Consider the following 16309-nt stretch of genomic DNA (forward strand, 5'->3'; position numbering starts at 1 on the left):
AAATCTTTTGAACAAAACTTTTTAATGAACTGATTTTAGTGATTCAGGGAACTAGAAAGAACTGTGCATCACGAGAACTGTCCTTCAGTTATTTTGCTTTCTGCCCAGGCTGGTGGGAGACCTTCCAGGATTCACTGAGCACTTTCTCCTCTCTTTCCCTCTCCATGCATTTAAATAGCACCATTGCATGCCATTAACACTGTGACTTTTCTCTTTTCTTCTCACTTCCTGTCTATTTGTGCAGGTAGAAAGGTCTTGACCTTATTTAAAATGCCCTAAGAAGACTTTATGTTACGTTTTTGAGTTGTATGTATTAAAATATCCATCTCAGTTTTTTATTTATCAGGTTATAAATTATTACTCCACCAAGGAACAGCAGAGTTATGTGACGATTGCCGTATGTTTGTCCGTCTGTTTGTTTGTCTGTTAGCAACATTATTAAAAAATGGCCAAACAGATTGATATTGATATTTTCAGGAATGGTCAGAAATGACACAAGGACCAAGTGATTAGATTTTGGCAGTGATGCGACTTATAGTCTGGATCCAAGGATTTGTTAAAGATTTCTGTATCATTGCCAGATAGCAGCACAGCGTCACTGTAACTATGACAACAAGTGAACACTACATCAGCTGCCTGCTGATGATCACATGATTGCGATCCTACTAAAAATCTACCCCTGAGGACTTATTGGGACTCATCCATCAGAAATAATACAAGGAACAACTGATTAAATTGTGGGGGTGTATCTGAGTCCCATCAATTCCAGTCGCCCGCTACATATTTAGGTCACGCAATTCAACATCCGTACATAATGTACACATGCATAACACACGCCTGTGTTCAGCACAAGGTCATTTTGTTTGTGGGTACATCTATATTAAATGGACACATTCTATATTGCCATGATTTCTGCAACAAATTTTTTAAAGATTTCAGCCGTCAGAAATGATACAACGACTGAGCAGCCTTGGTGGAGTACTGCGCTCTCTGAGTGATTTTCTTATTTAAAATGCCTGAGGATGATTTTGTGGTACAGTTAGGTCCTTTATGCATTAAAATATCCATCTTATTGTTTTATTTATCAGGCTATAAATTATTATTCTTGCAGTTATCACCAAAACAACATACAGAGGATTGCAAAACCAGCCTTCATTCTACTTGGGCAGCACATTCGGATGCTTAACCTATAATAATCACATATGCTGCCTTTTATAATCCCAGCTGAACATATCTGAATCAGTAATGAATCATAGCAGTGACAGTAATAAAATCAATATTCACTTAAAATGGTCCGGTAAGCTTGTCATCTCTGACACCTCTTGTGGATTAGTTCTTCAGGGGGGGCAATTGCAAAATTTCTCGCCCACCTCTAAATTGTGTGATTCTTCCTCCAGACCCCCCGGCTGCGAGGAGTGATGATCTGTCAGGGTCTCCCACCTGAACTGAACACTTCATTTAGCGTCCCTCTGATATGGTGTAATGGCACAGAGAGGATCGATACAGAGGTGACAATGAATTAATACCACCTGATAAGCTATATGTGGACACTGAGGGATCCTGAGATTAACCAAAGAGAATTAACCTGCTGAAACTATGTCACCAGAGAGATTTAAAACCACGATAATCCACCGCTGAATTTGAAAACACTGATAGTCACTGATGCCAGCACCGATGCCAGCACTAGTCAGGTTATCTTGCTTTTTATCCACACAATCTCTGGATAATCTGTCCACAGCTTGAACAGTGGCCTAAAGACTGAGTTGTGCCTTCTTTCGTGGCTGTTTTCCTACAAACTACTGAGCTCTTACTGCTAAACCGGCCTCCTGGGAAGGTTATACACACAGTAATATAAACAGCTGCATTGCCTACTGTGCTGAGATATGAACAATTTTCACCCTCTGCCGTACCTTTTATTTCCACTTGAGCCCATGCAGCTTCCCCGGGAATAACAATCACACTAATGTGGACTAGTGTTTGAGCCTGAAACCTCCACCAGCTTGTTTATCTTTTTGGCTGAAACTCCAGCAGGAGGGAGAGGAGGACACTAATCAGGAGCAGTTAAATCACAAGCGTGCATGTTTCAATTTGTTGTTCCACTGTGGATTTACTGCAGATGAAGATGAATGCAGACAGCAGAGGTCTTCTTCCTCCTGCAGAGAAGTAGCTCCATCAGATGCACATGTTTCCATCAGCTCCTCTATCTAATGTTGCAGGTGCCGAGGAGAACTGCTGCAGCCAGAGCGTCATGTCTTCTCCTTCTACATAGCTATGCTCAAATGGAACAACAATGCTGAACAGTGTGAGGCTCCATTTCCATTCCTTGTTGATGAGGCATTTAGGAAGTCATGTGGGTGCAGGTAGAGAGGTGAAGAGGGAATCAGAGGAGAGAGAAAGAAGCGATGACACCCAATTTCCCTGCTACAATGACCACAAGCGTCACATGCAAGTCGGCCAGTTTAAATAGACACAAATTATACTGCGTTGTGACCCTGCAGGTCCAAATAAGATTAAAAAAAAGCAAACAAAAGTAGTGCAGACAGACGGCGCTCACACATCCAGTGGTTTCAGGTGATGCTGTGAGCATTTTGGAACCACAAACACCACTGAACATATCAGATGCTGTTACACCAATTCAGTCCTATAACTACATCTGTAGGACTCAAATAGATGTTTAATTTGACTTACTTCTTGAGGTATTGGAATTTGAGCTACAAGGATCTTAACAGTTTAGATTCTTGTTTTTATCTCTCTGTGTGAATGCAGTAATAATCCTGGGAGTCTTTGCATTGTGTATATTTGCTTTAATTCATCTTTAGCAGTGGTCACGTGTTCTGTTTTTAAAATCTTAATCCGCAAAGTTCCTGGTAACTACATGCTGTGGAGTACAAAAATGCATCAAAACCCCGATGTGAAATAATGAAGTAAAAGTTTAAGTACAGTTAAATGAAAAATACCTCAAAATTACTAGCATAGTCCTGCTTGTAATTTTCAGGACCTCAGAGGTGTTTAAGGTGCATCTTAATTATATATTTTTTACTGTCATATTTGCACAGTGGGCTTTTTATTCTATTGATAAATACGTATTATCTGCAATTTTCCTTTACATTTTCTCTTAATATAACTCTAAACACTTTAATTTTTAGTCAGTACTCCTGTGGTGCAAATAAATGCAGTGCAGTCAAATCTTCCAACCCAACAGGATTTAATCTTTAAGGAAGTACCAAAAACAGCAGCGATGGAGACTAACTAAGCATTTGTTCTTTTGATGCGTGTTCCCATTTTATGTTACTTTATGGGTCATTCCACAATTGGAGGACATCTGGGCTTCAAGGTTGTTGTTTTTTTTTTTTTTTAAACAAACCTTGTCTTTTACAGTTTTCTGCTCCATATTGATCAATAATAGGTAATGAATTATTAAAGGCTTGATTGGCTCAGCTTCCACATCAATGGAACCATTTTTATTCCATGTTTTCTGTGTTGTTTGCTAACCCTACTCTAATCCATGCTAATGTTAGCTTTTTCTCAGCAGTAGAAGCTAGATATTTAGCTGCTGTTACTGCTGACCAAGAGGACAAACTGATGGAAAACAGTCCACAGAATCAGTCTGATCCTGATAATATGAGGTACAATGAGACATTCAATCAATGCTGACAATGGGATGAAAAGATGGAAAATAGAAGAGAGGACATAGATTTGCTCTACACATTCTATGGAAAACTGTTGGAGGATGTTAATTTCATGTGATTCACTGTTTCTGCTTCTTCTACCAGCTAAAAGGTTCTGGTAACACAGTTGTGGGACATGTTCCATTCATAATAATTATTATTTAAAATATTAAGGTGATTAAGAAAATTTTCCCACAACTACAGAGACATCAATGAAAAAAATATTACCAAAAAAACAAGATTTAAATTTAATTTTAGCTGTTTTGTTTGAGATTCAATTTGGTCATCAGGGGTCTGGGACAAGAGAAAACTACATTTTAGGGGGAACTCCAGATTTATTTGATGTTTTTAAAAAATATTTTCAAACATCCTTTTCTGCTAGTTTTTTTTTTAGATTTTGTCTCAGGACAAGAAAATTTACACAGTAACTGCATGTTTTAGTATTTTGTACATGGATTATTTGAAATTGGATGGGTGGGACATAAAATGTCCTCCAATTCTGGAATGACCCTTGTACTTCCACTAGCTACATTTCAGAACTAAATATTGTACTTTCTACTCTACTTGTAAGTGAAGAGGGTTAGATGACTAAATCACAGGGAGTGGAAGCCTCTGCATTACACACCACCCACAGCAACGTCATAATACACACTCAAACAAGTATGCCATATAAAATTGGCATATTTTAACATAAACTATATATATATATATATATATATATATATATATATATATATATATATATATATATATATATATATATATATATATATATATATATATATATATATATATATATATATATAGATAGATATAGATATATATATAGATATATATAGATATATATAGATATATAGATATATATAGATATATGTACATAAAACATCAACCTGTTATCTGTCAAGCAATATATCACCAAATATTCATAATTGGAGAAATATCTTAAAACTGAAATCACATTTATGCAACAGAACTTTATTATTTTCTTCTCCCATTAATTCTGTTCTAGCATTCAGTTCATCTGGTTTATAACACTGTATATAAAGTAGTAAACTAGCTCCACTGCAGCAGCTACAACAGTAACATGCTGCTGACACACTGATCCTCCAATACTATTAATATCATCATATCATATATAATAATGTCAGGCAAATGAACCAAACAAGCACTTTCACTTTAGGTTACATTATGCTGCTGATGCACTTTTACTTAAGTAGGATTTGGTTTTTTTTGTTTGTTTTTTTAAATGCATGGCTTTAACTGAAGTAAAGGAGCTGAACACTTCACTCACACCTGCATACAGATCAGGCAGTTTTATTTATTTATATATAAAATGACACACATGACATGTACAATATTTCCATTTAATGAATGGTGCAGCCATAAAGAACACGAGTCTTGGAATTGAGTCTTGGCTCAGTGTGCACATCATAAATCATAGAAATATATCATTAATACAGCTGTAAATAATGGAGATGTGCAAGTTCTCTGCTACGTTATTCTGAGAAGAGTGAAGCATGAGATATAAATGCTTAAGACTGCTCTTCTGTGATTTTATGTCTATTTATTCTAGCAGCTTAATTGGTATCACTTGATTTAAACCCTCACTTATAATGTATAGGAGTATATAATGTAATGCATAAGAGATGAGGACATCAGTTCTGCCAACAACTCTGCTTATAAGGCATCAATAACTTAAGAATAAATGAATGCTTAATGTGCAATCATTATTATATGAAAGTAATTGTTTTCATTAAATGTGTATCTATTTTATTTAATACCTATTTATGAATCATTTATTTAAACAGCTCATACAAACTATAATTTCTGAATTGAATTTATTAATTGTTAATACATCAAGTTTAAGCTCTCAAAAATGAAGGCAATATTAATATAAAAGCTTTGTTGAATATGCTTAAATCTGCACTTAAACACCTTAAACTAACCAACAAAACCAACACAGCTCCCTTAAAGCAACATCTTACACCACAAGAGTGTGTCATATGAGGCATTTGCACAGGAGTCCCTGGCATGAGGAGGGAAAAAAAAAGTTTGTGGTTCCAGTGCGTCAGGCGGTGACTTCACTGTGAGGCTCTGCAGGAAGATCAGTCCTGACTGTGTGAGCAGAGAGACAGGAGCAGAGCTGCTTCTCTCCTCTGGATGCAAACTTCCACCAACATCCTCCAACATGCTTGAATGGAAAACGTGCTGGAGCTCCATTTGATGGCTTCTCTGCAGCATCACCATCGGGGCTTCATTGGGAGGAAAATGCAGTTTGACAGGATTCTATGGAAGTTTTTGGAGGATTTCTAGAGTGGGTCCTGTTGGGCTTGGGCCCCGCAGATTGTTGCATAGATTTTATTTGATTAAATTTTTTTAATGCTTGGTGTAATTCTCTTTAAAGTGCACAGAGCTACGAGGTCTTGTTATGGAAAACCTCACCATGAATAACCTGACGATGGAGAATGACACGTCGGAGCACCACAACCAGACCCTGGGTGTTTGGACCGACTACACACTCGAATACAAAGTGGTCAGCGTGTTTCTGGTGTCCCTCATCTGCGGGGTGGGGATCGTGGGGAACATGATGGTCATCCTGGTGGTCCTGACCACCAAGCACATGCGGACTCCCACCAACTGCTACCTGGTGAGTCTGGCGGCCGCTGACCTGATGGTGCTGACGGCCGCCGGGCTGCCCAACATCACGGACGCCCTGCACGGTCAGTGGGTGTACGGCTACGCGGGCTGCCTGGGCATCACCTACTTCCAGTACCTCGGGATCAACGCGTCCTCCTGCTCCATCACCGCCTTCACCGTGGAGCGCTACATCGCCATCTGCCATCCCATCAAAGCGCAATTCTTGTGCACTTTATCCAGGGCGAAGAAGATCATCATGCTGGTGTGGGCGCTCACGTCTGTCTACTGCGTCATGTGGCTCTTTCTGTCAGACACTAAAAAGTTGGTGTACGACAACGTGGTGCTGCTCAACTGCGCCTACAAAGTGTCCCGGAGCCACTACCTGCCCATCTACTTCACGGATTTCACGGTGTTCTACGTGCTGCCCCTGATGCTGGCCACGGTGCTGTACGGACTCATCGCCAGGATACTTTTCCTGAACCCGCTGCCTTCCGATCCCAAGGAGAGCTCCAAGAAGTGGAAGAAGGAGACGAGCCAGGGCGGGAGGATGATCAGCAGCAGCTCGTCCAGCAGCACCACGGCCGCCTCCCGCAGACAGGTGCGCCCCTGGCCGTTCATTCATTATCTGTGCGCACTCAGTGTTTGCGCACCGAGTGTGTGAATGGGAGAGAATGAGTCCAGCTGTAGCGCATTTTATCCAATCACAGAGAACTTAAGAGCGAGGTCACTCTGTCCCTGTCTGTCCACTTCTTATCAAGTCCAGATAGAGACAGATTTGACAACACTTGACCCATGCACTGAGGGAAAAACGCGTAATTTGTGAGTGAATTAATGTGATTACTTAGGAAAATCCTTTTGCTACTGAAGACAAACACTGGAATAATTTTTATACAGATATATATTTTGCAAAACACAATATATGGTATTTATTAGAATTATTCCTTGCGTTTGGCCAGCTTTGTTTTACATTCCTCCAAGTCTGGAGTCCCTCAGTCCTTTAAATATTTTTCCCATTTCTTTTATGACTTTTGTTTGCTTGTTACAGCTTACTGCCATGAGTCTGTCTTCCGGAGTGCAAAACGCAGCAAGATTTTTCAATGAAAAAGATGTGATCCATCTTAAAGAAGTAGCAGCATATTATAGTGTAGCTCAGAAGAAATGTACAGTATATTATCTTACAGGTGATTCCTGTATCCCGTTTTTGGGATAAATTAGATTGCCAAAAGATCTTTTTTAATTTTTTTTTTTTTTTAATTAACATTACATCCAACAGAAATCCAAATTGACTTACTTGGGATTTGGGATGATTAGTGCTGCATGAAAAGTAATGCCAATACCTAATCCAGCGTGTTAAAAACACTGTATCTAGCCAATGTAGGGTCACAAGCATATAAGACCGTTTTATAGGCGAAGTTGTGAAGCATCAAACAGAACATTAACCCCTTCAGCCCCAGGCTGTGTTTTGGAATTTCCACCTGATCAAACATCTGAAAGACCCAAGTGATCGATATGGACAAAACACATTAGGAGGAAGTTTAAAATACAATAATTCTCTTTTTCAGTGGGCCAGAGTGAGATTTAGAAAACTGTAACACAGATTCTCACCAAAGCTGTGAGTAAAGAGAACCCTTATCACAAATATTCAGTAAATATGGATGTTATTGAACCTGTTAGCTCCACCAATGGTCCGACCATTTTAACCGTGGCAGCCAGGAAGCTTCTAAAAATGGTGTCAGGTTGTGTTTCACCAACAAGTCTCAGGTCTCTGCAGGGATGACGTAATGGTAATGACGTGCAGCTAAATGCAGTCTCTATTATTAAACATTCTTTTTTAGAATTTTCCTGAAAAGCTCCGCAGCTTGCCTGCTTTTTGATATTCAGTGCACTAAAGTGTGGCCAGTGCTCATTCATTGTCGTGAGTGTCGTGGAGTGCAAACCTGGCCAGAACTGCATTCTTTTTCCTAGGAAAGAGATGTGATTCATCCTTTTAAAACTAAATAAGAACTAGGAATTCTTAGTTCAATTTTACCTCAAATAAGTGGGAAAATTGACAAGTGAATGGAGTCTTTGTTGAAAAACAAAGACCTCTGTTGTCTCAAATACTGGATATTCTGTATAGCATTAAATATCCATACTGCTGGATGATTTTCTTATAGGAGCTCATAGTATAAAAACCCTTTGATTTATGTTGCTCACTCCCATTTCAAAGCACGATCATTCATACAGTAATAAACACTGTGCAGGACAGTTTCATCGTCTTCCTTCTGTCCTTCTGTAAAAGAAAGAAAATAAAACACCCCCTCAAAGAGTTTTCCTATTCTGTTAAAAATAAAGCAGAATGCATTAAAGGCAAAGCCCCTCCATGACAGACACCAGAGCAGATAGCAGGGCGAGATGTTTGTTTATCAGATCAGGAGGAGAAGAAGAAGCCTCCCTGGAATGACAGGAGGTGTGGTACCCTGAGGCAGCTCCATGCTCTGTCGACTAATTCCAACTCAAATAGGCTCTTTTGTTTGTTCTTCATCAGTAAGGCTTATATTCTAACACACGCATTAATACGTGTTTCTTAGCATTACCAGCTCATCGTGGACAAAAGCAACAAGCCGCCCCACCTACCATGCGCCTTACTGAGTTACCTAAAGGTCAAGAAGTAATGAGGATCCAGGATTAGGACATGTGGCTCGCTGATGACACTGGCAGCGCCTCCAACCAATCCAGTTAGACTCACCTCCCTGCAGCTGAGACGCAACACCACATAAATATGGATCCTATTAATCAGATACAAGTTTCACCTCAAGATTTTCACCTGGTAATTATATTAACAAATCCAGGTTTTGTTAAGTTGCGCAAACAAATCTGATCAGTCCTCGCAGCAGCGTCTGAATAAATAATGACTGGCTTATGAGAACTACAAAGGGATGATGTTACACTTGCATTACAAATGGGGTCACTATTGTTGGTAATGAACCTAGAAGCTGAGTACGTGTAAATTTTGACTTTACAAATTCTGTGCAGCTGCCTTTTCATACATATCTCTGACTTTTTAATTTCCCTGTGTTAAATTCCAAGTGTGATATAAATATTCAAGCATGGCCCACCTACATGCACAGACAAGAGTCCTTAACTGAATGCCATATCAATAGAGAAATTAACTGATTAACAAATTTGTCTCTTTCTGCACAAAGTGAATACACATTAGAAACTCTCTATGCAGAGCCTACTGCAAGTGTGCTGGTATCTAAGGTAATTTGCATTCTGTGTGACTCCAAATTTAAACAGTAGACCCAAAATAGTCTAAAGTGACAAAGCTTGTTTGACAAGTTTAAGGATTTACCCAGAGGATCAGGAAGTTATATTTAATAAAGGATGCAACCTGCAATCAGCAGGAAAGGAGCTGTGTGAGATTAACGCCCGCCAGGTGGAGCAAAGTCAGTCAAGTCAATACCAATTAATTTGTCAACTTGGATAGGTCAACTGAGCCAAGAGAAATGTAAAGAGACTCTTAATTTAACAGTACATCATGTGGTACACTTACCAAAGGGATGAATGAATGGTCTTTCTGCCCACTGAGTGGATGCTGAAGTTCTTTTGCATTCTGCATGAGCGAATGTGCCAAAGCTCATATTCCCAGTTGTGATTTTTCAGCTCTGACTGTGGGTAGAAGTTGGGTCACAAATCATATTCCCAGGAAACTAAAGCAAAATGACTCATCTGTTTAGTGCCTCTTGTCCATATGGATGCATGCAGGGTTTCTCTGGCTTGTTCTAGCAGAACAGTATTGGAAGGGTTAATGGTCGAGACAAAATGTTGTGGACAACTTTAAATCCCCCCCTGATGGGAGGCGCATGACTCTCAGCAGGAATTCAGGAGATCTCAAGTGTCTTTCCAACAGACGGTCAGACTAAATGTACTTTCAGAGCATCAACTCAAGGGGAGTGACATAAAAATGCATTTCTGATTTGAAAGAAATCCTGAAAGGGTCTTCATAGGGATCTGTGAAAGGAAACAAAGTTGAAAAGTTGTGTATTATTCTAACTTATACTGCTCTCCTGCCTGAGCTGTCTTTTTAAAAAATTTTTACTAAAACCTTCTGAAAACCTTGACCTCTTTTGATTGCCTTTTCATGAAGATGTGTAAAAGTTGTGGTAAAGGGATTGAGCTTTTTATTTTTCTTGGCTAGCTGGGCCTGTAGGATCTGATTTGAATACTTTGTTGGTCTTGAATGCATCCCACTGCGAAGGCAAAGGTGTTTCCTGCTGGCTGCTGATTGTATGACACGTCTTTAAAAAAGTCAACTCACTGACGCTCTGATGAATGTTAAAATGCATCAGCAGGGCTTCGTAAATAAATAATGACGATATGATCAACACACACTTAATTCATTTCATTACAAAAAGGGCCCCGCCTCTTTTCTTGTTAACCTTTAGATAACTTCTGGGGTACACAAACTATGAATACTAATTCTAGTAGAGCGGTATTTAGTCTGTCAAAAATTCCACTCACATCATCAATATTTGACTGGTGACATGGTATTCCCCTGTGTCTGTCACAAACTCTAAAGTTGTAATCCATCAGATTGTCTTGTAAATTTGTGAGACCTGTGACAGTTTGGTTTAATATTGCAGCAGCTGTTTTGTCAAAAATATAGCAGAAGAACAAGTCATGTGTCAGTTTATAGCACAACCAAACAAAGTCCTGTTTTTTGTTTTTTTTTTTAATGAAGAAATACCGAACTATCAGCTTTTTGTCATGATTATTTGAAAAATCTGCTTTCATGCTGCACATGGCTCAAGTGGTTTTCCACACAACAGTGAGTCACAGCAGAGTCTGTTATTTAGCTTTTAGCAGTTGGAGGTTTGCAGCCTGTCAACAGCAATTCTTCAACTTGCAGCACTTGTTGGCTGCTACTTCTTGTTCTGTTACTCCCTGCAATATTTAATCATAGTTTGCTGTCAAATCAAGTCGAAACTGACAGTTTGCTTTGTGCAGATGCATTTTTGACAAATGATCGTGCTAAAATCTGTTACGAAAACATTGTTTTCCGGTGGCTGCTTCACAAGAAAAGCCTCCATGTTTCACCATTGAGTGCTTTTAATAAGAAGCAGCAGGAAATGCTTGCTGTTTAGTTCTGCAGAAAATCAGACTGATATTAGTACGATAAAAGTCCAGGCAGCACTGGTTTACATACACAAGTCCAGTACTGCTATTGAGAGAAGTGTTCACAAAACACAAATACGTTTGAGTTCTTAGTATTTTCTGACTATTTACACTACCATTCAAAAGTTTGGGGTCGCTTAGAAATGTCCTTATTTTTGAAAGAAAAACATTTTTTTTTTCAATTAAGATAACAATAAAGTAATCAGAAATACAGTCTAGACGTTGTTTATTCTAGCTGGAAACGGCTGATTTTTAATGGAATATCTCCATAGAGGTACAGAGGAACATTTCCAGCAACCATCACTCCTGTGTTCTAATGCTACATTGTGTTAGCTAATGGTGTTGAAAGGCTCATTGATGATTAGAAAACCCTTGTGCAGTTATGTTAGTACATGGATAAAAGTGGGAGTTTTCATGAAAAACATGAAATTGTCTGGGTGACCCTAAACTTTTGAAGAGTAGAGTATAGTGGTAAAAGCAGTGGTCAGTTTCATGTAAATCTTCAGGATGAAATATATTTTGACAGTGGGAGAAGCACAGGTGTAAATAAAAAATGATGCTATATTTAATTTCGGTACATCTGGTTCAGGGTCTTAGTCTTGTGCGTGCTGGTTCGCTGTCACTCTGTCACGTCGTACTGGGAATAGAACAGAGTCACTGCTAATGCTATTACCAACACGTGCTTCATCTTACTATGACAATTAGATTGCTGTGGAAAAGGCCTGAACTTTAGTGCCTTGTTTTGCAGCTTAAGTAGACCACATGTGTTTGGAAAAACACTTAGGGTTCTATTAATCATCCTGCTTTGTTTGTTTTCATTTGGTGGCATTTTTAACACGTGACTGATTTTTGCCAGGTGACAAAGATGCTAGCTGTGGTGGTGATCCTCTTCGCCTTACTGTGGATGCCCTACCGCACCTTGGTGGTGGTCAACTCCTTCCTGGACCGGGCCTACCTGGACACCTGGTTCCTGCTCTTCTGCCGTCTGTGCATCTACCTGAACAGCGCCATCAACCCGGTCATCTACAATGCCATGTCCCAGAAGTTCCGCGCTGCTTTCAAGAAGCTGTGTCACTGTGGCCCTCAGCGCATGGAGAAACCCGCCTCCTACAGTGTGGCGCTCACCTACAGCGTTATCAAAGAGACGTCCAACGGGGAAAGTCCCGACCACTTCACCACAGAAATGGATGAGCTGCGCACGCCGTCGGATCAGTACCTTCCTGCCAGCATCCTGCCAAGTGCCAAGAAGAGGCCCTATGAGGAGCCTTCGCTGTCAGGCAGAGATGTCAAAGCCTGACTAGAAACCAACTTTCCATCTAATGAGAGCATGACAGAGACTGACAGCTCCAGTATGGATTCGGTCAAGTTTTAATTAAAAGTAACCACACACTTCCAGTTTAATTTCCCCAAGGTGTTTCCTCTTGCAAATATTTCTTTTATTTGACAAGGCCATTTGCCTGATGCTAAATTGGATGTAATGAGTTGAGTTGGATATACTTAAGGCGTATTAGCCTTTTGTACAAAACTAGTGAATAGATTATGAATTGTCACAATTTACTGATAGATCCGTATCGATGATTCTCAACTCTGAAGAGAAAATCTCTGCCTCTGTTTATTGACTGAAAAATAGGAAATTTTAATTATTAATGTCACGCACCCATCTCCTATGATTTGTGAGAGACACCTTTTGTATAAATCTTACCCTAACGTTAAAAGATAAACTTGTATGAGAGCAGTTTGTTAAAAAGTTGCACGGTTTGTTTGGTTGCAGCAGACGGCTTCTTCATTTCTCTTCCTGTCCACTCTAAACAGAATCACAGTGTTAAATCAGACACTACATTAGCAGTCAGTCAACAGCAAGAAGTTTCAGCAGTGGGTGTCGTATGTCTGGGTGAAAATGCAATCGATATTTTGAGAAATATCCGCTAAAACCTCCTGCCATTACTGACCTTCATAGTGAGTTTCAGTTCACTGTTTTGCCCACAGTTTAACTGTTTGTTCACTCTCAGCGTTCACATAGCGACGCTTTAAAACGAAAGACTCTTAAACCCCACTTCACGCCCCCCACTCCACATCAAACAGCAGAGAGACTAAATTAGCGGCTGCTGCTGGGAAACACAGCGGAGCATTTAGCAGGAACAGGGTCAGACATTTGCCCCAGCAGTGACCTTTTGGTAGAATTAATATTTGCCTTTCCAGGTGACCAGAAACACACTTTCACGACCTCCGAATGACCAAAACATTTTCTTGCAGGCTGTTTTTGAAACCACTCCCTTGTTCACTCATTCACTACTGACCCTCTACACATCATCAGCCAAGACGTTGTTTTTACCTCATTTATCCGCTGCAGCTTTTTACTGCTCAGCTGTTGCTTTCTATTCAGCTAACTTTATGAATTTCATTATTCTGGGAAAGGGGCTGTTTCTGTGACCAATGTTGGATTTTGTTGCATTTTTTCACAGAAAAGTAGTGTAAGGGATTACAGTTTGACATTCAGGGATTACACACTACTTCTAAGTACTAGTAGTCCAGTATAGCTCTGTTACATTGACAATCTGGGGGACAATTTATCGATAGTTTTAGAAAGGGTTGATATCAGGTATCTGTTAACTTGGTGCAGGAGATGGAGGTATGGGAAAACCAGCAGCAAAAGAGAAGAAAAACAGTTTTAAAATGATCTTATGGTGTATCTTATTAGCTGTCTTGGTACCGTTACACACTGGTAAGGACACAATGTAGAAAGGGTTAACTAGCTACTGCTGATCAGTAAATACCTCCAAAACTACATGTTGGCTGAAGTTAAACCATGTTGTTCTTTTTCTGTGTGTGTTGACAACTTAAGATGCAGCCTGTGTGTGATGTAAATGCAAGTACTTCTTATGTTGAGTAAAGTAACTGAACTGAATTATTCTTAAATGAGAAGTATGTATGTGTTGAACATTTTTTTATCTGCCCATATGATTGGTTTGAATTTTCTCTGTTGGGATTGTTTGCAAGGAGTGCAACTTCTTAATTGTATAAGACTTTCTCCTTTCCTTATCAAGGGAATTTCCTTTCATGTTTAAATTTACTGTTTACTTTGTATCTCCCACCTCTAGGATAACACTTTAGCTTCTCTACTGTGTGCAGATATTACAGATGTAGCAAAAGTCCTCTTTTTGTGCATCCCCACCAGACAATATGTAATTCAAATGAATCTAAATGCACACCTCCATGACCTTTAATCTAGATACTAGAGAGAAAGCACAGATATAGAATAATGTGACCTTTTAAAAAGGCCCAGCCAGAGAAAGGGACAGATATAACACTCAATTAAGCCTGATGTATCAGTTTAAAATCACCTGAACTCTAATTATTCCTGCAGGAATGTCAGTCTTAATAGTGACAGACACACCAAAGCCTTGTTTTGCTTTGCTCTCCGTTAAGACGACATCTGTAGGTTCACTGTGGAGAACCTGTGAAGGCCAGTGTATCATAATGAGGGTGAAATGAGTAGCTCTGATGTGCCGACAGAGAGGCTGTTTGTTAAAGGGTCAGATAACTGGCGTGGCAGTAACTCACTGATAATGGCTCAGACTGCAGAATGCAGCACTTTTCTGTGATTTATCTGCTCAGCAAAAAAATCAAAAAATAAAAACCCACAGAGCAGTGGTGGAATAATTAACTAGACTGCAACAAAGTGCAAGACTTCAGTTGGTGCAATCCACAGCATGTACATAGCTCACCCTGCTATTAATGGAAGACTTTCTGCTGTTTCTTGGAGCATATATGTAAATTGAGCAGCACTCAGAGGGAATGAACACTTAGTGAGCTCAGTGAAAAGCACCTGTTTCTCTTTGAAAAGCAGTCTTTTTTGTCTATATTGTAAAGTTGCTTCAAATTGATTGTGCAGTGCAATGTGAAATTCATTGAGTATTGTGTTTTCAAATGTGTGCCAGCGAATGCATTTGTCAAATAATAGCCCATTTTCATCTATCGTTCCATCAGCGTGTGTGCTGCCATTCCAAACCAGTTGGTGGGAGGTAATCTCCAAAGTGGAACAGGTGAGAAAACATGAAAACAAAAACAGTTCGAAGCCTGTAGTGTAATGTGATGTACCTCTAATCTGTACACTTATTAATCTACCACCTTGTTCTCAGCTGAAATGTGTTTGATTTTTGGACAAACTCCATGCAGTTGTGTTGGAGATGTGTTGTGTTCTGCACGGCGCACAGTTCAGAGCATGAACACAGGCTTTTGTGATGTGGATACAAAACTTGATACCTGATGTATTTCCATCTGAAGCAACTGTTTGTGCACGTTGCTGTCTTGAGGTAGCTTTTCTCTGCTCTTGCTGTTTGATGGATTGTTTTGTATTTTGTATTGTTCTTTGTCTACAATAAAGACAGCAATTACAGCGCCATGGTGGATTATTACCACATTTTGATGTCTCATACAGAGCACCCCTTTCTGGTTCCCAACTCTCCACACTGCCACCACTACTGATCTATTATCAGCAGTCATTGACAAAACTGCTGCTTCCAAGAAGCTGTCATGAATCGGGGGTAGATAGATGCTGTATGAACTATGGCCACACTGAGGACATCGATCACGGAGGTTGATGCTTCATTCTGAAGTCACTCGCCATGCGGTGACCTGCCTTGACACAAATTCATCTCACTGAAGCTATTAGACGCCAACTGTACTCTCAACACAAACAATGTGACACCCCCGCTCAATTTATGTTCAGCCACCATGGGTAATGTTACTCTAAATATCTGACTCATCAAGCCTCCCTCAGTTTTGTTAAGTGAGAATGCTAACACTGAAGTACATATCATAGTAATTACCCACGCAATGCTACGGAG

The 16309-nt window shown here is 39.7% G+C and overlaps 1 protein-coding gene across 1 annotated transcript; it reads left to right on the plus strand.

Annotated features, from left to right (window-relative positions):
* The first annotated feature begins 5786 nt into the window (after nucleotides 1-5786).
* On the plus strand, nucleotides 5787-15864 carry trhra (thyrotropin-releasing hormone receptor a). The gene is made up of 2 exons (XM_023294135.3): nucleotides 5787-6903; nucleotides 12319-15864. Exons 1-2 carry the CDS (start codon nucleotides 6097-6099, stop codon nucleotides 12757-12759), a joined length of 1248 nt encoding a protein of 415 aa, XP_023149903.1. The 5' UTR covers nucleotides 5787-6096; the 3' UTR covers nucleotides 12760-15864.
* Nucleotides 15865-16309: the final 445 nt, after the last annotated feature.

Source organism: Amphiprion ocellaris, chromosome 9 (genome assembly GCF_022539595.1).
Source record: "Amphiprion ocellaris isolate individual 3 ecotype Okinawa chromosome 9, ASM2253959v1, whole genome shotgun sequence".
NCBI lineage: Eukaryota > Metazoa > Chordata > Actinopteri > Pomacentridae > Amphiprion > Amphiprion ocellaris.

What these genes read in the sequence shown, in the direction of transcription:
- trhra (XM_023294135.3), top strand. Translation starts at nt 6,097, where the DNA reads ATGGAAAACCTCACCATGAATAACCTGACGATGGAGAATGACACGTCG. An exon ending in CGGCCGCCTCCCGCAGACAG is followed by an intron (nt 6,904 to 12,318) that starts GTGCGCCCCTGG and finishes GATTTTTGCCAG; the next exon opens with GTGACAAAGATGCTAGCTGT.